At 38.6% G+C, this 23,120-nt stretch overlaps 1 protein-coding gene across 1 annotated transcript; it reads left to right on the forward strand.

The window, feature by feature from the left end:
- The first annotated feature begins 12,696 nt into the window (after window positions 1–12,696).
- LOC147638025 (alpha-amylase-like) lies at window positions 12,697–15,798 on the forward strand. Its single transcript, XM_086797600.1, has 4 exons — window positions 12,697–13,191; window positions 13,537–13,666; window positions 13,931–14,733; window positions 14,835–15,798. The coding sequence occupies exons 1-4, from the start codon at window positions 12,883–12,885 to the stop codon at window positions 15,276–15,278; spliced, it is 1,686 nt and encodes a 561-aa protein (XP_086653726.1). The 5' UTR covers window positions 12,697–12,882; the 3' UTR covers window positions 15,279–15,798.
- The last annotated feature ends 7,322 nt before the right edge of the window (window positions 15,799–23,120 follow it).

The following is a 23,120-nucleotide window of genomic DNA, read 5'->3' on the forward strand; positions in this document are numbered from 1 at the left end:
CTATGCATATATGGCAAAGGTTGTGCAGGTTGTTGAGCCCACATGCATTGATGAGGCTGTTGGAAATGTGTGTTGGGAGAAAGCTATGGATGAGGAGATGGATGCACTATATGGAAATGAAACTTGGGATTTAGTGCAATTGCCTGAAGGCAAGAAAGCCATTGGATGCAAGTGGGTGTACAAAGTTAAACATAACAGTGATGGAAGCATAAACAGGTACAAGGCTAGATTGGTAGCCAAAGGATATGCGCAGACATATGGGATTGATTATGAGGAAACTTTCAGCCCAGTTGCCAAGATGGCAACGGTGAGAGTTGTGATAGCAGTGGCTGCGTCAAAGCAATGGTCTTTACATCAGATGGATGTAAAGAATGCATTCTTGCATGGGGATTTGCAAGAAGAGGTGTATATGTTGCAGCCACCTGGTTATGAGGATGTGGGTCACCCCGAGCATGTTTGCAGGTTGAAGAAAGCCTTGTATGGCTTAAAGCAAGCACCAAGGGCATAGTCTGACAAGATTTTTGAATATCTTGTCACTATTGGCTTTCATGTAGCCAATGCAGATTTCTCATTGTATGTGAGACATGGTGATAGAGGAGTTGTGCTTGTTGTCATCTATGTAGATGACTTGATCATTACGGGGGACCATGGTGCAGAGATCTTTGATGTAAAGATCTTGCTTAGACAGAAGTTTGAGATGAAGGATCTGGGGGAGCTCAGATATTTCTTGAGCATTGAGGTGATTAGGTCACCACATGGTATTGGATTACTGCAGAGACAGTATGGCTTGGACATGTCGTCCAAGTATGGTATGACAGGCTGTAAGCCTATTTCTGTGCCATTGGATCAGAATGGCAAGTTGAATGCAGATTCAGGAGAGATCTTGGAGGATCCTACTATGTACAGGAGCGTAGTAGGAAGTTTGATCTACATGACGATCACCAGACCAGATTTGAGCTATGCTGTTGGGTTGGTGAGTCAGTTTATGCAGGTTCCACGGAAACCGCATTTGGATGCAGTGAGACGCGTACTGAGGTATGTGAAGTCTACTTTGCATTGTGGACTATTCTATGAGACTGGTACAGAGATATGTGTACATGGGTACACAGATGCTGATTGGGCTGGTAGTATCTCAGATAGACGATCTACCAGTGGATTCATGTTTTCTTTGGGGAGTGCTGCTGTGACTTGGAGCAGCAAGAAGCAGCCTACGGTTGCTCTATCGAGTACAGAGGCCGAGTACAGAGGAGCTGCTATGGCAGCATGTGAGGTAGCTTGGTTGAGAAAGCTACTTATAGATTTGGGTCTATCAGTGGATAGACAAGTTGTCATTTTTTGTGACAACATTAGCAGTATACAGTTGGCCAAGAACCCAGTCTTTCATGCTCGTACGAAGCACATAGAGGTCCACTACCACTTCGTCAGAGAGAAGGTCTTAGCAGGAGACCTTGACCTTGTTTATGTCAGCACAGAGGATCAGGTAGCTGATATCTTCACCAAAGCATTGGGTACAGAGAAGCTCCACAGATTCAGGGCTTCGCTTGGTGTACATGAGATGGAGTTGAGCTCGAGGGGGAGTGTTGAGATATCGAGCTCGTCTAGTGAGGCGGTGGACACTGATGACCCGCCTGGGGGATAGGCCCCACACTTACACCACTGACATGGTTGGTGAGATCTTGGGTGATATGCGGCCAGTGGGATGACAGGCTGTGTGACAGCCACTCTAGAGACTGGCATAGTTATAGCGCCAGCTCATTTAGACGGGTTCCACTATAGAGAACCCGTGTATGTATTGGTTGAGTACCTTTCATATTATGAGTACTCTTATCTTGTATATGGTGTGTTGAGTGTTGAGTAGAGAAGAAGAAGATTTTCAGTCTCTCACCTTGTGTGTTCTCTATTAGGGTTATGTGAGTGTGTGTGTGTGCTTGCAAGAGCTCAAACTCTCTTCCCCCCTGCATCTTTTCAATTTTTAAGGTTATAGGTTAATGTGTAAGGTTAAAAATTCAATTCATGGGGAGGTTAAAAATGTGCTAGGTGGCCAACTAGTGGCTACTGACTCTACTCCCTTTAGTGTTTAATGAGAAATAAACAATCCAATAAGCAAATACAAAGTATCTTTAGAGCCGTTATAATCATCACCCTTGATGGCACCACTACGTGTTCATAAATTAAAGAATATTTAGAGATTTTCTAGAATCAATTGTTTGTAAATAGAATGGTTATTTTATTAAAAAAACGTTATTTGCTATTAGTGGTACTACAAAGCGAGAATCAGCCTAGTTTGAAAATCGAGGTTGAGCTTCTTTGAGTATGTTTTGTGCCATTTTCCCCCCACTGTTTGTTGCGACTGTGAAGGATACAATGAGCAGGAATATTACTGTGTATGGCTCCAACCCAAGACAAAAACTGTCCCCGGTCTCTAATGAGAGATTTTTTAAGCTAAAACTATCTATAGTCTGTGATTATTTTGATCTGGCTTTTTGTTTTAGTATTAACATTCTATTTACAAAATTGGAAGGAAAACATATATTTTCATTGGTAATTTACATTAGCCAAGAGACTTAGGTTTGATTGCATAGAAGTGACTTAGGTTTGATCGCATAGAAGTGACTTAGCTAGTGCGATTAGGAGTGATTCTCAGTCTAAAAATATAAGCTTTGAGCTCCAATTGAGTGGATTAGGGTGTGTGGCTATTATTTTCTTTGATTTTATTCATGAATTATTGAAATTAGTAGCATAGAACATCTCAAATAAACAAAGAAACCTTGAAAAACTAGAAAAACCAAGCCAAAACACTCTCCAATTGGGGAATGTGAGACCTCAGTCCCATGACCTGAGCCTAGTAGATGTGAGTCTATAGAGACATGACATGATCTTGTAGGGCTTTGTGACATGATTCTACCTAGCCAAGACACAAGCCAAGTACAAGATGTGGTGTGAGCCTATGGGTAGTTGAACCTTGTATTGTCCTAGCTAATTAAAATTTCCTGACTTGTACAACACACCTATGCATGTCCTAAAAGGATTTTCTTGTCATACACAATGTTTTTACTAGCATCAATTCCCAAGAAATATCCTTGTCCTTTTAAATTATTGGAGAATTAAGGTGAACAAACAACAACAAAAAGGGCGATGACGTAAAGAAGAAGTAAGATTCTCTACCTAGAAATGTGACATGCTATTCGGTATGCCATGGAGACATGAGCACAATCCTTGCATTGATTATGAATGATATGACACCATGAGATTGTGAGGACATGGTCATTAATGACATTTTGGATGTGTACTCATTTGTTGATGATGAATGGGATGATGACTCATTTGTTGGAGATACATGTGATGACCATGCTTTGGATGATCATGCATTAGGTGAAACATTGAGTGATTCGCGGAAGATTCATGAGAATGCATTGTATGATCCATTTTCAAGTTTGGCTTGGAAGACATATGATTGTCTCTTGTTTGACTATGAAGGCTTAGAAGATGTGGATCATGATGCATACAAAAGAGAATTGTCTCGTATTGACAAGATTGTCAATACATGTGTTGATGATTATGCATATATATAGGTAGTAAACATGTTCATGGAGATGATGATAGTCTTGAGGTGACATATTTTACTCCTATTGATCATGACTATCACATGGATTTTACGCATAGTATGCATTGGTAGCAAACATGCTGATCTTGAAAATGACACCTATGCTTATGGGGATTCTAGTTATGGGATTATGCCAATATGATTCTATGATTATGGGAATGGAGCATTCACCTTCACATGCATCTTATGTCACTTGAGATGCATGATATATGATTATGTGGCATGCCATGGTACACCACAACATAGTGTGGTCTCATTAGTCAGGATTTCTATGAGATAGGAGGATTCGGTGCTATGACCATTGATGATGGAGTTCCTCATACTGAGGTGGTGTTGGATTTATGTTTTGGATTTTTGGATACGCCGTTATGTCTTCCTTTCGATCTAGGAGGTTATACATTTCTTTCATGGTTGGATGATCTACACTGTGGCTATCCATTTGACCCAAGAGGATTGGCTCATCACATCACCAACATGGTATTTCTTTATTCTCTGTGATCCAGGAAATTTGATAGCCATTGCTTTGGATTTACATTTAGTCCATGCAGTTGCAATTGTATGTATTACCTCATCTTCGGGGTGATATTTGCAGCTTTTCCATTTGATCCAGGAGGATACATACTTAGCCTCGCCTCCTCTGATGATGATTTTCAACATTGGAATTTGATATGAATTATATGGGCTTTTATGACTCCTACAACGGAAGATGTGCATTCTGGAATTTTTTGGACAAAATTGGCAAACACACTTTTTCGAGATCTCAATGAGCTCTCGTGGTTACTCTATGATGGTAGTTTATGATATGTATATGCTTTGGCATCATATGCATGTCATTTGGGGCTCATTTTGAAGTGTTCATGAGAGATTTACAAGTGGTTTGACATCTACTTGGGCTGCCATAACAGTCCACTATGCTTGAAGAGCACTTTCTTCATGATTGGAGGGTCTAGTTCCACATTACTCATGGATGAGGCTACTTGGCAATCTTTGGAGTATTTGTAACAATATGGCATACATGAGGAAGGTGTTGCTTGACCAAGTGGCACAATTTGTATAGAGAAAATGGAAAATACTTGGGATTATAGGCATGCTGTAATTTCTGGACAATTTTGGTGAGGTCCATTGTTGGGTTTGATTCTCTACTCCTCCAACAAGCTTCAATGGTCATCACAATGGAAGAATATGATGCGGGACATGTTTGGGTGAATTTTATGCATCATTTGCGGCCTATTTCATGGAGTTTTCATGAAGAATTTTTTCAAAGGATTTCATCTACAACAAGCGTTGCCACAACAATTGTTATGGGAATATATTTTAAGCCCTCTTTAAAATATTATTCTACCCTCGTAGATAATTTGGGGACGCTTGGATTATCTTTGCATCATGCCAAATTATGTTAATATCATGGGTGGTACCATTATAAATATTAATATGTTTGGTGGATATTGACGTATGCTTGGGGTCTCTAATGTTTATTTCAGTTGGTTCGTATGTACAGGGGGTGATTCCCAAGCTACTTTACGCTTGTTGGCAAACATGTGTGTGATGATGGTTTTTATGCTTATGGAATATTTATTTTACCAATTTATTGTTGTTTATTTTATAGGTGAAGAGGATTCCGAGGATTGACGAGAAGTCACATAAATTTATTACTTAGCACACCATTTTTGTAAACAAGCTTTGTAAATACATGTGCTAGCTTATGCACATTTTGATTTATTTTGTAAAAGCCATAGTCTATCAAGCATAGACTTGATCTTTAATATTTGGTAAAGCGTGATATGTTTTCAACCCAAGCCTAAATTTATGGGCACTCTATTTTCGAAGATAAGAGAGTGTCGTGCAAGATAAGCACCCTTTTTGTATTTTTGGAGGCTATGGCCTAAATTGGAATAAAGTATCTCGTAAATACTCATGTGTGGGGGAAAATAGGCCATACACACATGAGGGGGGATGATTGCACCTAATCTTGGAGCCGAATCTTTGTGAGCTGAGTATTTTCATTTATTTTTGAATAGTTTAATCATGGTCATGTGATGTTTGATGAATTATTGAATTTAAATCAATTTCTTGCAATTTATTTGATTTCTATCTCCCAAAAATTTAGATCCTGTGACAACAGTTCCACACATATGCATTGGAGATGAAGTTTCATGGATATCCTTACATTTGGAGAACATATTTGGGACCCTCACCACTTTCCATTGATTTCATTTGAGACTATATTGAATTGTAGATATCTTGTATGATTTTGAGGACAAAATATTTGGGAAGGGATGGTTTGTAATGAAGCAGAAGCTAAGGTCAAAATATGTAAATAATGGGCCATGGCAAGGTTACTATAAACAGGTCCTTGGGTTCATTAGGGATCTTTCATTCATTCATATCTTGGACACTTACATGTACTCTTGGCTCCTTTCTTGGAGATGGCCTTTCATGGTCTAGAGCTTATGGCAAGCTTGATAGCCATCCTCATGGTGAGAAGTTAAATCACTTAGGTGTTATGCACATACCTTCGTTGCTACATGTGCATGTGGATTCCTTCTATTTTCATTATAATAACATGGATTTATCATGTGTTTTATGCCCATCAAATGGATGCTAGATTTGGAATATATGTTTTGATTTCTTAATATTTGGTCTAGATCCATTTCACGATCAATGACTTTTTACAAGCAATGAAATAAGTGTGTTTGCTAAATCTATCTACAATGGTCTAAATCATATCATTCTTGTTTTAGCAGTCAAAGGAAAACCAATAATGAAATCCATACTTATTTGTTCGCATGTCAGACACAAACTTAGCAACATCTCTATGCATATTAGGCCAAAAGAAATCTCTGGGAACTATTTGCAAAACAGATGAAACTTCTCTATGATAAAAAAAAAGATAGTCGATGAGATTCTTTAATAATAGCTTGCCTGAAAGGTCTAGTAATGCATAGCTTCTTTTGAAAGAAAAGATCACCATTATTATAAGAATAATCTTATTGGGGTAACCAATCATTATCTTTTATCTTGTTGTACGCATCAAAAAAATTAGAATCGCTTTTATATGTTCCTTTCATATTATTAAAAGAAATCCTTTGAATAATAAATATATTATTTATGCTAGGTCTCCTACTCAAAGCATCAACAACATTCTTACGACCAGATGTATATTAAATAGTTGGATAAAAACTTTGAATAAAAGATGCCCACTTAATATGTCTATCTGATATTAAAGGTTGAGAAAGCAAATGTTTAATACTTTGTTGATCAGTTTTAATGTAAACTCAGAACCCATAAGATAATATTTCTAACTTTTCAATGTATGAATAACAACAATTAATTCTTTATCATAAGTACTATACTTAAAAAACTTCTACTTTTAAAAGCCGTTGAAATTTCTCAATCAAAGCACTTATGAAAGTTGTCCAATCACACCCATTTTTAGCTTTGTATCCCCTTTAACCACACGGTGGATACATTGGTGACTTGTCGAGAAAGATTCGGTAACAAAGTATCTTCATCTTCTTGTTGTCCATAAATTACAGCAAGTGTCTCATCCACTTCAACACCCACAATGTGTGCATAAAGACCCACATATTCATACTCTATGACCAAATGTGATAGTGAATGGAAGTCCTCTTTTCCATTTTCTCAAGCCAAAATCTTGCAAGTGTCTCATCCACTTCAACACCCACAATGTGTGCATAAAGACCCACATAGTCATACTCTATGCAATGACCAAATGTGATATTGAAAGTCCTATTTTGAATTCTCTCAATCCAAAATCTTGCAACATTGAGTGCATAGTAGATCTTCTATCCCCACTCAAAGCAGGAAGACCAAGTATAGGTACCAACAATTCACATATATTACCCTTGTTTATATTGGCTTCACTTGTAGAGTGTTTAACATCAATCATTGCACATTGTCTTCTTCCAATCACTCTCTTTGAATAAAATAATGTTTGAATATGTGCCTCATCATGTGCACCAAGTTGATACATGTGTATATCATTCTCATTTGTCCTATCTTGTTGCATAGGCATCCTCAATGCAGTTGTCCCCTCTTGGTGCATCAATGGTGGAAGTGAAGTCTTCTTCCTAAAAATAGAACCACAACTCCGATCACCTTGTTACAAATTAGCTTGAAGGCTATGTATTTCATTTGCATATGAAGTGTCAACAAGAGATCCATAATCTTGCAGTTTGACTATCATAGCTTGAGACCGTTATCTCCTTGTATCAAAGAAATCTTGCCTAGAGGACATCCAAGTGCTCATTTCTCCTCCACCATTAGGTATTGACAATGCATAGCTCCTTGCTTGCATTAAATCAACATCCTCTTCATCAATATCCTCGTCCTCTTGCATGTAAGAATTTACAAATTGGGCAGTCTTTGTACTCCTTCTTAATGAAAGAAAGTGTTTCCATCCAACTATCATAAACTTTCCTTCACCTTTCAATGAATAACATATGCTCCCAATCATGATCAACCCCATCCTTATCCCCAAGCATCTCCTCATCTACCATGATGGACTGATTTTATTTTGAATAAGATGGTATCCTCTTGGCATGTCCATAACATGAATCCATAGGCTTGAATGAATCTTGTGGTGGTTACTATTCACTTGAGAAGTACCGGGCTGAAATGAAGAAGGCATCAAATCCTTGATGAAAGGTTTCCTAGCATCCATCATAAATCCAAATGAAGGAGCCTTCATAGAAGCCTCTTGCATAGCTTGTTTACCTCCCTTGTGACCACCATAATGATTTTCATGCATAGGTTGCTTGCCCTCATGAATCTCACCAGTTCTATCCACACTAGCTTCTTCATAGTGTTGATTCATAGATTGCCCCAATTGATCTTCAATGGCTCCCATTTTGGTAGTCATAGACTCAGACTTTGAATTCAAGGTTTGGTTGATGATGTCCAATCTATCCATGAGTGGCTTAAAATCAAGTCTATTCACAAGCAATTCCAAGAGTGTATCATTTGAAATGGCTTGCGAACTTTGAGAGGTGTGCTTATGGGCACTTCCCACATTAGCATCCACTTCAACTTCTTTTGACGTTTGACCCATGGATTGAGAGACATTTCTATGAGTGCTTCCCCTGACCATTTTCTCTTCAAGCTCTTCCATTGTATCCATAGTGCCTTGTTCCCTCAACTCCTCCCCTTCCATATCTTCCATTGCCAATGAAAGCTTTTTAGGCCTACCTCTTAGCTTACCGACCATAGTAGGATTGTTTTGGCAAATTTGCAATAGGGTGATGTAGGAGTGTTGGATTTGGATGTTCTAGGGCTCTATAGGAACCTATTAGGATAAGGAGAAAACCTATGATGTCACTTTTGGTTCAGTCCACCCTCTACATGCCTGTGTTTTAACTTTTTTCGCAAGTTAAATGGTGATAGTTTGGCCCACCGCTTGCACTCCAATGCTCCAAATGAGTTGAAACTTGGTGGTTAGGATATTTTCAAGTGGAGAACACAATGGTGAAGCTAAATTTATGATTCGAGACTTGGTTCAAATTCTATCCAAATAGGGTATGCGTTAGAGAAATGGGTGTAACTCCTTAACCCGGAAACCAAACGGGGTGGTTGAGGGCTCTATGGCAAGCCCTAATGATGTGGAATAACCCCCAATATTCAATTTAGGTTCATTCCTAAACCCCTCGAACTGGATCACGCTTTTCTAAAAATTGTAGATTATGTCAAATTGTCCGCAAAAGCAACCATCTTGCAAATCAATGCATGCTTGCATCTCAGCATATCAAGGCATCAATATGCATCCAATCAAGGCATTTTGACCAGATTTTGGCAAAATTTCGCCATGACCTTGGTGCATTTAGGAGACAATCTCAATCTATATATCAATACCAATGTGCCAAATAATGCCAAGTATGCATCCTTGCAAAATCCCATTGATTGCCAATTGCATTTGATTCGATGTAGCAAGTCGATGGAGAGCTCTTGCTTCCTGATCTCCTGGCCAAGCCTTCTCACCCTCTTACCAAAGTTTGAAATCCGATGGCAAGAGAAGAAATCCATATGCACATGTAGCAAAGAAGGTATGTGCATAAGGCCTAAGTGATTTAACCTCTCACCATGAGGATGGCTATCAAGCTTGTCATGAGCCCTAAACACATCAAAGGCCATCTCCAAGAAAGAAGCCAAGAGTACATGTAAGTGTCCAAGATATGAATGACTAAAAGATCCCTCCAATGAACCCAAGGCCCTATTTATAGTAGCCTTGCCCATGGCCCATTATTTACATATTTTGACCTCAGCTTCTGCTTCATTACAGACTGCTTATCAAGCTGCACATGTTTTTATTCAACAAGTGTTTGTGCATCATTGTTTACCAAAGATTATTGTTTTTGATAGAGATTGAAAGTTTTGTAGTGATTTTGGACTAATTTGTTTGATAATCTTGGAACAAAACTTGATTTTTATACTGCTTTTCATCCTGAATCAAATGGGAAAATTGAAGTAACAAATAGTACAATTCTTGGTTTTCTTAGATCTTATGTTTCATCTCAGCCTAAGCAATGGGATAAGTATTTACATATTTTGTAATTTGCATATAATAATTGTCCTCACACTGTCACAAAAAAATTCACTCTTTGGGATATGGTACGGCTTTACAGACTCCCACGCCTTTCACATTCGATTGAGGCTATAAATTCTTTTGTTAGAGACTTTGACCAAATTCATGAGTTAGTAAAATTGAACATTCAAAAATCTCAAGAGAAGTATATAAAGTATGCAAATCGTAAACGTAAACATGTCATCTTCAACAAAGGTGACTATATACTTCTTCACATTGAGAAAAGGAGACTTAAGTCTGCAGAGACCAATCCAGTGATTAAGTTAGCTCCTAGATTTTATGGACTTTTCAAGATTATTACGAAGATAAATGATAATGCATATAAGTTGGAGCTACCCTCCAATTGGCATATTCATAATTCTTTTCACATTAGTCTTTTGAGACCCTACCTTCAAATCCCATATTAGAAGAACCTCCTAAGTGAGTTAGTCATAACCTCTATGGTCAAGTGGGGATGCCTATGTGATCATTACTTATGCATGGTATATATGTCAGATGTTTTATGTGTGGGATAGGCTTTTATTTATATCATTTTCTAGGATTAATGTGTTTAATCAGGTGTGTGCACTGGTATGATAGTCAAGATCAATGTGTTTAATCAGCTTTGTGCGCTGACTAATATTATTTTGGACGTAGGCGATGGTTAAGTAATATTTTTGGAAGGCTAAGGCCAAAAGTGAGACATAAATATTATGCAAAACGAGAGAATACCTAACCTACTTAAAAGAGAGAGAAAGCTAGTTGATATAAGCCCATGGTAAGAGTGAAAAAGTCAGAAGATTCATTGAGATTGGGGCTCAATTAGGAACTCTTTGACATTGATATATATAACCTCATGTATCTTACATTAGACTTCCAAGAAGCTGATTCCAATGTGTCAACCAGAGGCTTGGGAAGCCACATTCATTTGTCAACTTAGTGGAATATATGGTGGAGCTTAATTAATCTCAACAATAGAACATTTACACCCCCCTCCCTCTTGAACTTGACTCCCTTTAGACAATGGGAACTTGACTCCCTTTAGACAATGGGAAGTTTTAATGGGATTCACCATTTTCTTCAAGGGAATGTCATCATAATGGCTATTTTCATTTTCTACATGCATGTAAGCACCTTACATTTCACGTAATAACTATAACTTTTTTTTATGGGAACACAAATGAATGGGTTGATATTAAAATTTTGTCAATTTTTAACAAGGAAAATTACTTTACTTTTTTAGACTTCTTTACTATTATGTTGCAATCTATAATGAATAAGCGAAAATTTTACAAAATGCCAAAACTTCCTATAATATAGGTACTATTATGTTGCAATCTACGATGAATAAGTGCAAAAATTGCCTATAATATAGGTACTATTATGTTGCAATCTACAATGAATAAGTGCAAAAATTACCAAGTTGTAGGTCCAACACGAAGATCTCTTCTCCATGCTCTCTCTTGTGACTTAGGAAAAGTGTCCTTGAAAAGTGTAATCACAACCCTCACGTTGTTTGCACCTACTACTACTACATATATGAAAATACTTCTCGATAAGCTGCTCATTTCTAGATGCATTGAGGAAAATAAAAGTGGTAAAGTGATGTTGACATATCGATAATTTTTTGAGATGCCTACGAGTGTTGTGAATTGGAGAAGGAAAAGGGCCTGAACATGAGTCCGTGACTAGAGCTAAGGGGAGTGGAAAGGCTATGGTGAAAACAACATAAAGGCCATATAAAGAGATAATGAAAAACAAAAATCAGTGCATGCCAACACAAGGTGAAAGCGACAAAAAGGGCTTCTTACATCTCAACAGTGAAAACAACAAAAAGGGCTATATCCCATTTAGTATGCCACACACACCCCCACACAACAAGTTACAACACACACACACAAAACCTGACATAGATGTGTGTGTTTGCTATATTACTTATTTTTTAGAATATACATGCGTAATATATCATTTTATTTCATAAATTGTTGTGTGTGTGTATGTATGCCTACCATACATATCAAAGTGTGTGGTAGATTTGATTGGGGTGTTTTTAAACAAGTCCAATTTTGCAATTTTAAAACACCAGAAAAAAACACACACGATATGCACACAAAATCTTTTTCCTTTCCAATGGATATTCCTTTTGAATTTTTACTTCTACATATATACACACATATATATGTATAATATATATCCACACTATTTTCTCAATTCTTATGCCACGTGGCCGGATTAAGTCGATAAGCTATTAAAAAGCGACACGTTGACAAATGTGATTGGAAAGTAAGTACAGTATGGAAGGTTCAGGTTTATATATATGTATAATATATATAAACATATATATGTATAATATATATCCACACTATTTTCTCAATTCTTATGCCACGTGGCCGACCACGTGGCCGGATTAAAGTCGATAAGCTATTAAAAAGCGACACGTTGACAAATGTGATTGGAAAGTAAGTACAGTCTGGAAGGTTCAAGTATTCACTTGAGGAGGAGCCTGCGCTTGCCATCACTACGTTCACTCTCTCTCTCTCTCTCTCTCGCTGTGCGAGCAGAAAAACGTTCTCTCCGCTCGCATTTTTACTTTCAGGGTTTCGCCTCCTCTCTCTCTCTCTCTCTCTCTCTCTCTCTCTCTCTCTCTCTCTCTGCAAGGCTTCTTCAGAGCTTTAGGTTTTTCTTACTTTTCTCTCTTTCCATGGCTTCCCCTACCTCTCCCTTCCATATCCATTTCCGTTTACATAGCCCTCGGAAACCCTGCCTCTCTGGCTTTTCTTCGTCTCCTCCAACTCTCTTTGTGTTCCGGAGGTTGCCATTCCTGCAGACCACGCCGTCGAACCCCATCACCGCAATACAGGCCACCCCTGCTCCCCCCAACGACAAGCTCACAGATGTCGCAGGGCAGGAAGTTCTGTCGCAGATCCAAATTACGGAGCCCAATCCATCCAAGCCAGCCTGCAGAGGCGGGAACATCAGGTTCGACCCACTTGATATCATCATGTTCCAGGTAAACCTCACTTTAATTAAGATTTCTAGAGTGTCTTTGCTTCGTGTCTGAGCGGATAATTATTGTATTACTGAAGGTGTTTAAACCCTTGTCTTGGTTGCACGAGGGTGAATTATGGTTTTCAAGGCGGGTTAATACGTGTATGTTTTATATTCATACATCATGCACAAATTGAGTGTTATTTATGGCTTTTAAAGAGGGTGAATGCATGTTTAAGTACATACATACATCATATATGCATGCACACATGCATACATATATTGGGCTTTAAACTAGGGTATTCCAGTGATACTGAACTTAAGTTTATGGTTGCTTGTTTCCTGCTGATTGTGTAATCTGTGTCAGGGTTTTAACTGGGAGTCTTGGAGAGCACAATGCTGGTACGATGTGCTCATGAAGGTCACTAAAGACCTCGCACAGGCGGGTATCACTGATGTTTGGTTGCCTCCACCAAGCCACTCTGTGGCACCTCAAGGTCTGTGGTATACACTTTGCCTTTGCTTTGAAGGTTAATTGCAGCCATAGGTGTATCAATGTGTGGATGTGATTTCGTTCGCACGGTTTTTTTCCTCATGTGCACATACACATTGATAGGATTGTCAATGCACAGACATGAGCATGTGCTTCTTCATACAATTGTGGGAAATGAATACATGGATGGAGCCAAGTACACAGCAATGATCAGATTTCACCTCTTAGTTTTCAAGCACTAAGCATTGCCCAATGCCTATGCTTGCAGGATACATGCCAGGGAGGCTCTATGATTTGAATGCCTCCAAATATGGGGACGAGGAGAAGCTGAAGCAGCTCATTGACGCATTCCATGACAATGGAATTCGCTGCATTGCTGATGTAGTGATCAACCATAGATGTGCTGACAAGCAGGATCACCGTGGGGTATGGTGTATCTTCGAGGGTGGTACCCCCGATGAGCGTCTTGATTGGGGACCTTGGGCTGTCACCAAGCATGACCACCAATATTCTGATGGATCTGGACAGCCTGATACTGGTGAGGATTTTGGTGCAGCACCAGACATTGACCACACAAATGAATGTGTCCAGTGTGACCTCATCGATTGGATGAAATGGTTGAAGGCTGAAATCGGTTTTGATGGATGGAGATTTGATTTTGCAAAAGGGTTTGCAGGCCATTATGTAGGCCTGTATGTAGAGAAAACAGAGCCAGAGTTTGCTGTAGGAGAGGTCTGGACAACTCTTAACTATGGTGATGATGGGTTACAATATAATCAAGACAGCCACAGGCAAGAGCTAGTGAACTGGGTGCATGCCACAGGTGGGCGGGCAACAGCCTTTGATTTCACAACCAAGGGGATTCTGCAGGAGGCTGTTCACTGCCAGTATTGGAGGCTAAGGGATTGCAACAACAAACCGCCTGGCATGATTGGGTTCTGGGCTGAGAAAGCTGTTACTTTCATAGAAAATCACGACACGGGGTCGACGCAGATGCACTGGCCTTTTCCTGCTGACAAAGTAATGCAAGGTTATGCATATATCATCACCCATCCAGGAGCTCCATGCATTGTAAGCCCCCCTCTACCATTTTCTCCTTTCTGTTTCTCATGTGTATTCGTAATAACATTCATGTCACTGATGACGTCTTGAATTTTCTGGCTGTTTTACAGTTCTATGATCACTTCTATGATTGGGGCCTCAAAGATGAGATCGTTGCCCTTATCAAAATCCGAAAGCGCAACAACATCAAAGCCAACAGTAAGGTGCATATTATGGTGGCAGAACATGACCTCTATGTTGCAGCCATTGATGACAGGGTAGTGATGAAGATCGGGCCAAGGTTTGACATTGGCAACCTTGCCCCGAACCTTGATGAATGGCAAGTAGCCGCAGTAGGACATGAGTACTGTGTGTGGGAGAAGAAAGCTCCCCTAGAGCAGGAGGAATCTGCACGAGCGACTAATGGTGAAGAGGTATCATCTGAAGTTGAAGCAAAGTTTGAGGAAGCTAGTGAGTTTGAGAATGAAGCTATAGAAGAGGTAGTTGAACAAGTAGGAGATCGCATATCCTCTGTTGAAGAAGGTTTGACAGGACCCAACCCCCAACAAGAGTAGGCAGAGTAGGTTGGAAATATTGTGTACAGCGGGCGCTGGGTTTCATAAAAGGGAAAAAAACCCTCAAGCTGCCACTTTGAATGGCAACTGCTGCTGTGGGTTTCTAGCACGTGCAATAAACTATTTACTGTGCATATGAGGCAGTCTAGATGGGTGGATATTTTCATCCTGGAGGGGTACTTCAAGGTTTTGTATCTTGAAGATTGGGATCCCTAATCTAATTGTGGAGATGAAGCTTTCCTTCTCCCAACAATGAAGTGGAGAGAGAGGATGGCAGGTTTCTCATAAGAAGAGAAACTTTAAATCTCACAAAATTGCTATTGCAATTGTGAATGTCTGGAACTTAGAAAAAGGTATACTTAAATTCCTTCTAAACTTTCCCTTAGTTATGGTTCTCATGAGTTCTAAGCATGCAAGATGCATCCTAAGCACACTACCATAAGACAATTATTTGTTATGCATATCCTAGCACTATCATAAGACAATTATTTGTTCTCTTTTTAAAGCGCGGATACTTTTCTAGAAATTACCAAGTGCAAGTAAATGTTATGATCATCTGGCAAAGTAACCTACACAACCCATCAGTCTCTACCTAGTTTAAACTATATATATTCACTAGACCACTAGACATATTCATTAATTAGCACCAGCAAGGTTTAGAATTAATGAATGGAGTAATTAGTGTCAGCAAAATTTAGAATTAATGAATGGAGTGACGTATGGAGCTCACCCAGTACAAACAAATATATTCTCTCTGGCTAGCTGATTTTTCTTGTATGCCCAATGCAAACAAATTCATCCTGTATGGGATGAGCATAGGTAACAAAAGAACAAAAAACCCTCGACGACAAACATGCCAATTATTATTTGCAATGAATTCCTAGATAGCTTGAAAGGAGATTGAAAAGGAGAGTTGATCAAAACGTGACTACATTGATTATACTCTGCCATTCTTTTCTTTTTCCACTCACATTTTGTAACTAGTTAGTTGTAACTAAAATGGTGTTTATACACACCATCATCATTTAGTTGGAACTAAAATGGTGTTTATAAACACCATCATTATTTATGATTTATCATCTCTCTTGGTTGGGCATATAATACTTTAAATTAAAATATTATATAATTCACGGTAGTATTTCTAACACGATAACAAATTATTATTAAGTGAAGAGAATAAACAAAATGTAAAGTCAAAGTAACAAACTAATCTCGAAAGTTTACAAAATTTCAAAACTCTATTATTTCCAAATTTAATGATGGGGTATTTTTAAAATGATGAAATTCATCGAAATGGTTTTTTTAATATTGCTTGAATGCACATGATATACAGAGAGTGTTTTATGTAGTAACTGACCTACCCTCCCCTTCCCAAGGTTGTGCTACACTTACATATGTATGAAAGCAATTGGTAGAGCTTGTTGGTGATTAATCCTAAGAAAATTTGTGTTGGAGTGTAAGTTTTAGAGAGAACTCGCCACTCCGTCTCAAACCTCTATTCTAAAGTAGTGATATGTGGAGTGTAAGTTTTAGAGAGAACTGCTCACTCCGTCTCAAACTTCTATTCTAAAGTAGTGATATGTGGAGTTAATCTGGTGGTATGGAACATCATATTCATTTCATGTACTTACACCATACACATTTACATCTTCTCTTTTACCACCTTGTGTGTGTATGTGGAATGCGCCATTGAAGTATGGGACACTTAGACTCGTTTCACATATGTTCATTTGATTGGTTCGTTGCATATATGCATTATTTGTTTATCAAGTTTTTTCCACTAGTTTTTTTGCATCTATCCTGACCTCATCCAATCTTACTTTCAAACACAAGCCAACTGATATAATACAACTGAGGACAGAAGCAAGAGGGATGTTACGGATTGTCTGTTTGTCCCTCTGTGGTTAATTGGGGATGCCTAATTACCACTATGTTCGTAGCATGGTACTATTATTCCATGTGTAGAGGACACATGAATTTAGGGATGGCTAGAACTAAGTATTGGATTTAATGATTATGTGTTGTGTAATTTTAGCAGATGTTGCTAATGTGTAATGTGTTTGAATGGACAACTTGTAGGTTGGTGAGATTGACGAGCCTTGTGCTTGTAAGCCGGTATGGGTGAGATATGATGGCGGTAATTTGGCATGAACAATTATTGGAAAGGTTCTCATTTTTATTTACTATGAGATATTTTGTATTATTATTGGCCACCCACTTTTGTTATACATGGGCTTGGACCTATTAATTTTGTTGCACGTGAATTAGCCCTTAGGGTTATTTATGTATTTTTCCTTTAGTGGTTTAGATATGAAGAATTTATCTGAGCTTTTGGTAAAAGCTACGCCTATTTTTGTAATAAAGGACAAGCTCATGCATAAGCGTGCAACCATTTTTGGCATGTGGCCTATTTTTATGAATAAAGACATAATACCCAAGAAGTGGGAGGATGACTACACTTCTTTGGGGGGGGGGGGGGGGGGGGAGGGGGGGAGTATTGTAGTTTTGATCCATATAGTCTCTTGACCGCCCTTATGGCTATTTGCGAGGTGACCCGAGTTTGATTCTTACCCGTGTCTTTTGTGGTGCGGTGGTTACACACTTGGTGTGGTTGTGGTGGCCTTGGTGGTGTGGCCGCCCGCTGTAAATGGCAATTCTGTTTCTTGGTGGCCTCAGTGGTGTGGTGTATGTGTTACGTGCAATTTCCACGTGTGATGCAGTGATTCTCGCCCAGGTCCAAGTAAGATCACTGCTATGCAAGGTCATTTTATTCCAAGCTTTTTTACTATATAAAAAACTAAGTAGGTCATCCTACTTCCAAAAGCAAAGAAAAGCCAAAGTAGGGGTTCAAAGTTTTCAACAACTTTTTAAGCTTTTAATCCTTTGCAAACCCCTCTCATCCACCCGATTATCTTTTTCTCAACCTTTCACTCCTAAAAACTCTCTACATAATAGTAAAACCTTAACATATTTTGGTGCACAAGAGAGTGCAAATAATCTCGCAAGATATGCACATATAGTTGATCATGGGAAAGCAATCAAGGAGACGATAGAATCATTAAGTCAGTTTATTCGCTGCTATGAATTCGAAGAAGAAGTTTGAAGATGAGACAATAAGTCCGTCATTACATGATTCAGATGTATGTTCAAGCAAAGATGAAGAGCTCACAAGACGTGTGAACAAAGATGGTTTCATGGACAAACAGAAGAAGTGGACAAACTTTAGAAATCACTTGATAAATAGAACCAAAGACTTGTTTTATGGAAAAAGACACTTAAAGAAGAAAGGCAAATAGTTGTTGCATGGGAACGAAACATTCAATAAAAAGGAACCAAAGCTGCAAGTTTGGCAAAAGCAACTTAAGGAGCAAGTCACTGTGGGAGAAGAAGAGCTACAAGAGCAGCAAAAGCAGCTTGAGTAACAATCCAAGGTGCAAGAAAAACAATAAGAAATGCACAAGCACTAAAGATCTAGCAATTCTGGGCATGTGTGTTGTGCACACTTTCTATTGCAGGGCTATGAATCTCGAAGAAAGAATATAGATTATTATGCAACTAGAGGAAAAGATGTAAGTGCATGATGATGTGTACATGAAGATTGATCAAGGAATTAAGGCTAAAGAGATGATCTTCACACCACGACATCGAGCATCATCATTGTCAACCCGAACATATAAATTTTTTTTGTAAGAATCTTGAATGCTTCAATTGTCATTGCACATCAGTGTTCAAAGGGGAACACTGGGGATTACTACAAATGCAAAAAGATGGGACATCTATCCCAAAATCCACTCAAAAGAATCTACTACTACTACAGACAGGACACAACATATGGCAAAGGAAGTGAGTGTCCACCATCATTTGATACAAGACAGTGTTCACCATCATTTGATACAAGATAGTGTTCACCATCATTGATGTGAAAAAAGACTTGATCAAGAATATGGTAAAGGAGGAGGACATGAAAGATGTACATTTGAATGATGAGGTTCTACATTCGACACAAAAGTGAAAGGATCAAAGACATATTGTTCTAACTTATGATGAGCAAGGGGGAGTTGATTGATTAATGATGATAGATTGTCATCATCATGCCATGGCCTATGAGTGGTCTATGGTGATTGCTACAGATGCAAAAACATGAGACATCTATCCCAAAATCGTTCTCAAAAAAATCTACTACACACAGGACACAAGATATGGCAATGAAAGCGAGTGTCCACCATTGACACCCCGTACATCTATCCCAAAATCGTTCTTAAAAGCATCTACTACACATAGGACACAAGATATTTGTGGTGTTCACATGACACATAGATGATGTGATATAATTCCGTGGTGGTGTTCACATGACACATAGATGATGTGATATAATTCTCTCTTGTGGTGTTCACAAATTATGGATGCACACATTGAGGTTGTTATAACTCATAGTAGATACTTTGGTTCTTTAAGAAACTTGCATGAAAAGCACGCATGGAAAGCATGTCATGAAAAGTTTTGTACATTGTTATTAGAAGAATGACATGGGATGTGCACACGTGATGATATCCTATACATGGCACTTTGATTACAGTTTCAATATTCACTAGCTTAAATCTCTCCCTTGAACTTATCTTTACACTTTCTCTCTCCATGTTTGTTATCTTATATAAGTTTATGGGTGCTTGTTCAAAGATGAGAAAATATGCAACTATCAAAATGGGGAAAAAAAAAGAGTGAGAAACTATAGGGGCCAAAAAGGGGGAAAATGTGCAACTCCTTGATGTAGAGCTCACATCTAAGGAGTAGAGGGAAATAATGTGTCAATGTAACATATCAAATTTGATGCATTCAAAACTCATTTCACACTGCTCCAAATTGTTCCACATGCATTGCTTAAAAAATCATTGCACATTACTCTAATTTTTTATAAGTTGAACTTGAAATCTCTACTCAAAAATATTTATCAAGATCATTCGTGGATTTTACTGGTTGGTTGCAAGCTCTTACAAACTATTTGTTACTTCTCGGTAGCCATCACCATAGCCAAAGATGGAAAGGAGATCTAGTCATCACCCAACCATAGAGGAATGTGGATAAGTGTCCACATTGCCAGGCTTATACAGTGGCCTACCTGCCCACACTAGCCCGGTCACCCAGGCGCCTCACCCCGGAACCCCGGACACACTCGCCACACACGTTCTAGCGTGTGGACTCCGTGTGTGGTTAAGCTCTACCGCCGCTACTACGGGTGACTCACACATGTCATTACACAAGCTACGTGAAATTACACCCCCCCTTCTAAAGAGTTTTCATCTGCGAAAACAAATTGCGAAAAGTTGTTCGTAAGCATATATAGTTGTTCTCACTTGAGACCTTTTCTAGTACATTCACTTAACAAGTGCCTACTATTGATACACAGTAAACCTCATGTTTAAATATGTCAACTAGAACTTCAAGGCAAACTATGTGCCCTAGTTTTTGCATGCCACTAGCACAAAAGGTATATGTACTTGAGATCTCTCCGGAAACTCAAGTTTATAGACTACGCTACCAACCATTTGTAGACTATGCTACTAAATATTTGTAGACGACACTACGCTACCAACTTGTTGAGTCTTCTCCTTGCATAACTCTACGTCCATAGGAGATCTAGACTAGAGTCCATAAAACAATGTAAATTTAGCAAATCTAGTCATGAACAACAAAAAATAGATTCCAAAGGTGAGAGGCACTCTTCTTCACTAGATTATTCATCTATGCATAAGCATATGCTCTAGAACCTAGCTGGGTTTTTAGTTCAACCAGCATCAATCTACGGATGGTTGACCTCACTCTTACTTAAAGTGATATTTAACCTTTGAAGATTTTCCTTCAAAATGACTATCAAACTTTCTATCTCTACCCAACACTATATCTGCGAGCAGGCCCTATAGTTTGTAGAGACGTTTGATAAAGAGCCTAGCGAGATCAGATGTTTCACATCATTTTAGTTGGAAGAAACTTTGTCAACCAACCTATTTACTCTTCCCTTCAAGAAGAGTTTTCATCCGTAAAAATGGTTTAAAAAGTTGTAAACAAGGGTCTGTGTGTAGACCATATGGTCATCTATGCATGTAACTCTCCTAAGCACTACAAGGAAAGCAAGACACATAGCACATATTTTCCTTAAGTACTACTACGACCAAGGAAACATGCCACACTTGTGTTTCATTTGGAACACCAAACCATAGTTGCCACTTGCAACTATGAAAGATGTCAATAAAACACAAATTGCTACTAAGGCATTGAATAACATCATGCCTTTAGTATACACAAGAAGTTCTCAAATCCTCAAGAACTTCATAATGCTCTGACATTGAAGGAATTCCTTTGCATGTTCTATGACATTAAAGAAGTTTTTCTCTTGTGGTTAGAAACCACATGGACTTTAATTTAACAAATTTGTGCAATTGTTATAGGTCTTTAGCAAATTGTTCTATAATGTGGTAAAGTTCAATTGACCTTACATATAGTCTAGGAAAAGCTACACTTTCTCTCTCAAAAGTTCTTGCAGTCTTTCAAGAATAGTTTACACATCTTGCAACAAAGATAATTTCCACATAGACAACGTCTATGTGATATATAGTGTCTGCCTTTGTTTTCCAAAGTGGACCTACAGCCTCTCGCTACGACTGTCGCATCCTTCAAGGCTAACTCAGAGATCTTCAACCTAGCCTCCTAGGTGCGCCAGCAAAGATCGCAGATATTCATCCTTTGGGGTGTGGCTACTACCAGGTTGAGTTCGACTCACCAGCAGCTTCTGATCTTGTCAAATCAAAAGTAACATGAACCAATAAGAGTACCACTCCCAGCCCAGTCTTTCAAGAATAGTTTACACATCTTGCAACGAAGATGATTTCCATATAGACAACGTCTATGTGATGTATAGTGTCTATTCACTACTAGAAAATCAAAAGTAACATGAACCAATAAGAGTACCACTCCCAGTCAACGAGTAGATACATGCCTATCCACATGTCTACTCCTACAACCACTTTGGTTGCTTGGCAATATATATCTATGTCTCTACGGCCAACCATGTCTCTACGAACATGTTTATGGGCTATCTATGGTCACATCCAAAAGTTAATAGCACCATCCAGACACACCTCTACAAGTGTGGTCTCACTGGACACCTCTACTAATGTGAAACAATATCGTAAACCAGACACACCTCTACAAGTGTGGTCTCACTGGACACCTCTACTAATGTGAAACAATATCGTAAACCATTTCAATTATGGGAATAAATATGTGGATTAGGTATGCCTCCAACACACCTTACACTGATAGACAAACAAAATCAATCTCTATACTTTGAGACTGCTTTGACATGAATAACACAACATTAAAATTGTGTTCAATACCAATATGAAGTTTGGCGTATAACAAATCTTTGTTACCTCCTCATTACAGTGGCAATGCACTACATACATGTAGGTGGCAATATACTACCCAACTGTAACCTATGACAATAAAAAAATAATGGGTCCTATATGCCTTCATAAACATATTACAAAACACAAATGTGTATGATTATTCTTTTTCCTAGTAGCAAAGTAAAGAGGAACAACATCCACTTTACCCTATCTATCAAAACACCAAATCTTTCCCTCGATTTGGTTGAGTAACTCCACACTCCTCTAAGAGTAACTCTGTACCCATGAATATACCCTTCTCAAGTTGGGATATTTACAGAGCCGTCTTTAACAAGACGCTCGAGCCACTTACTGTGAAGTGCTCATCTAGATTGACTCAAAACCTTTGGCACTACGACACAGAGTATGGGGCATTCCAACACCAACTTATTGTTGATCC

The sequence above is a fragment of the Cibotium barometz genome, chromosome 5, assembly GCF_041138505.1.
Source record: "Cibotium barometz isolate CiBa-2024 chromosome 5, ASM4113850v1, whole genome shotgun sequence".
Lineage (NCBI taxonomy): Eukaryota > Viridiplantae > Streptophyta > Polypodiopsida > Cyatheales > Cibotiaceae > Cibotium > Cibotium barometz.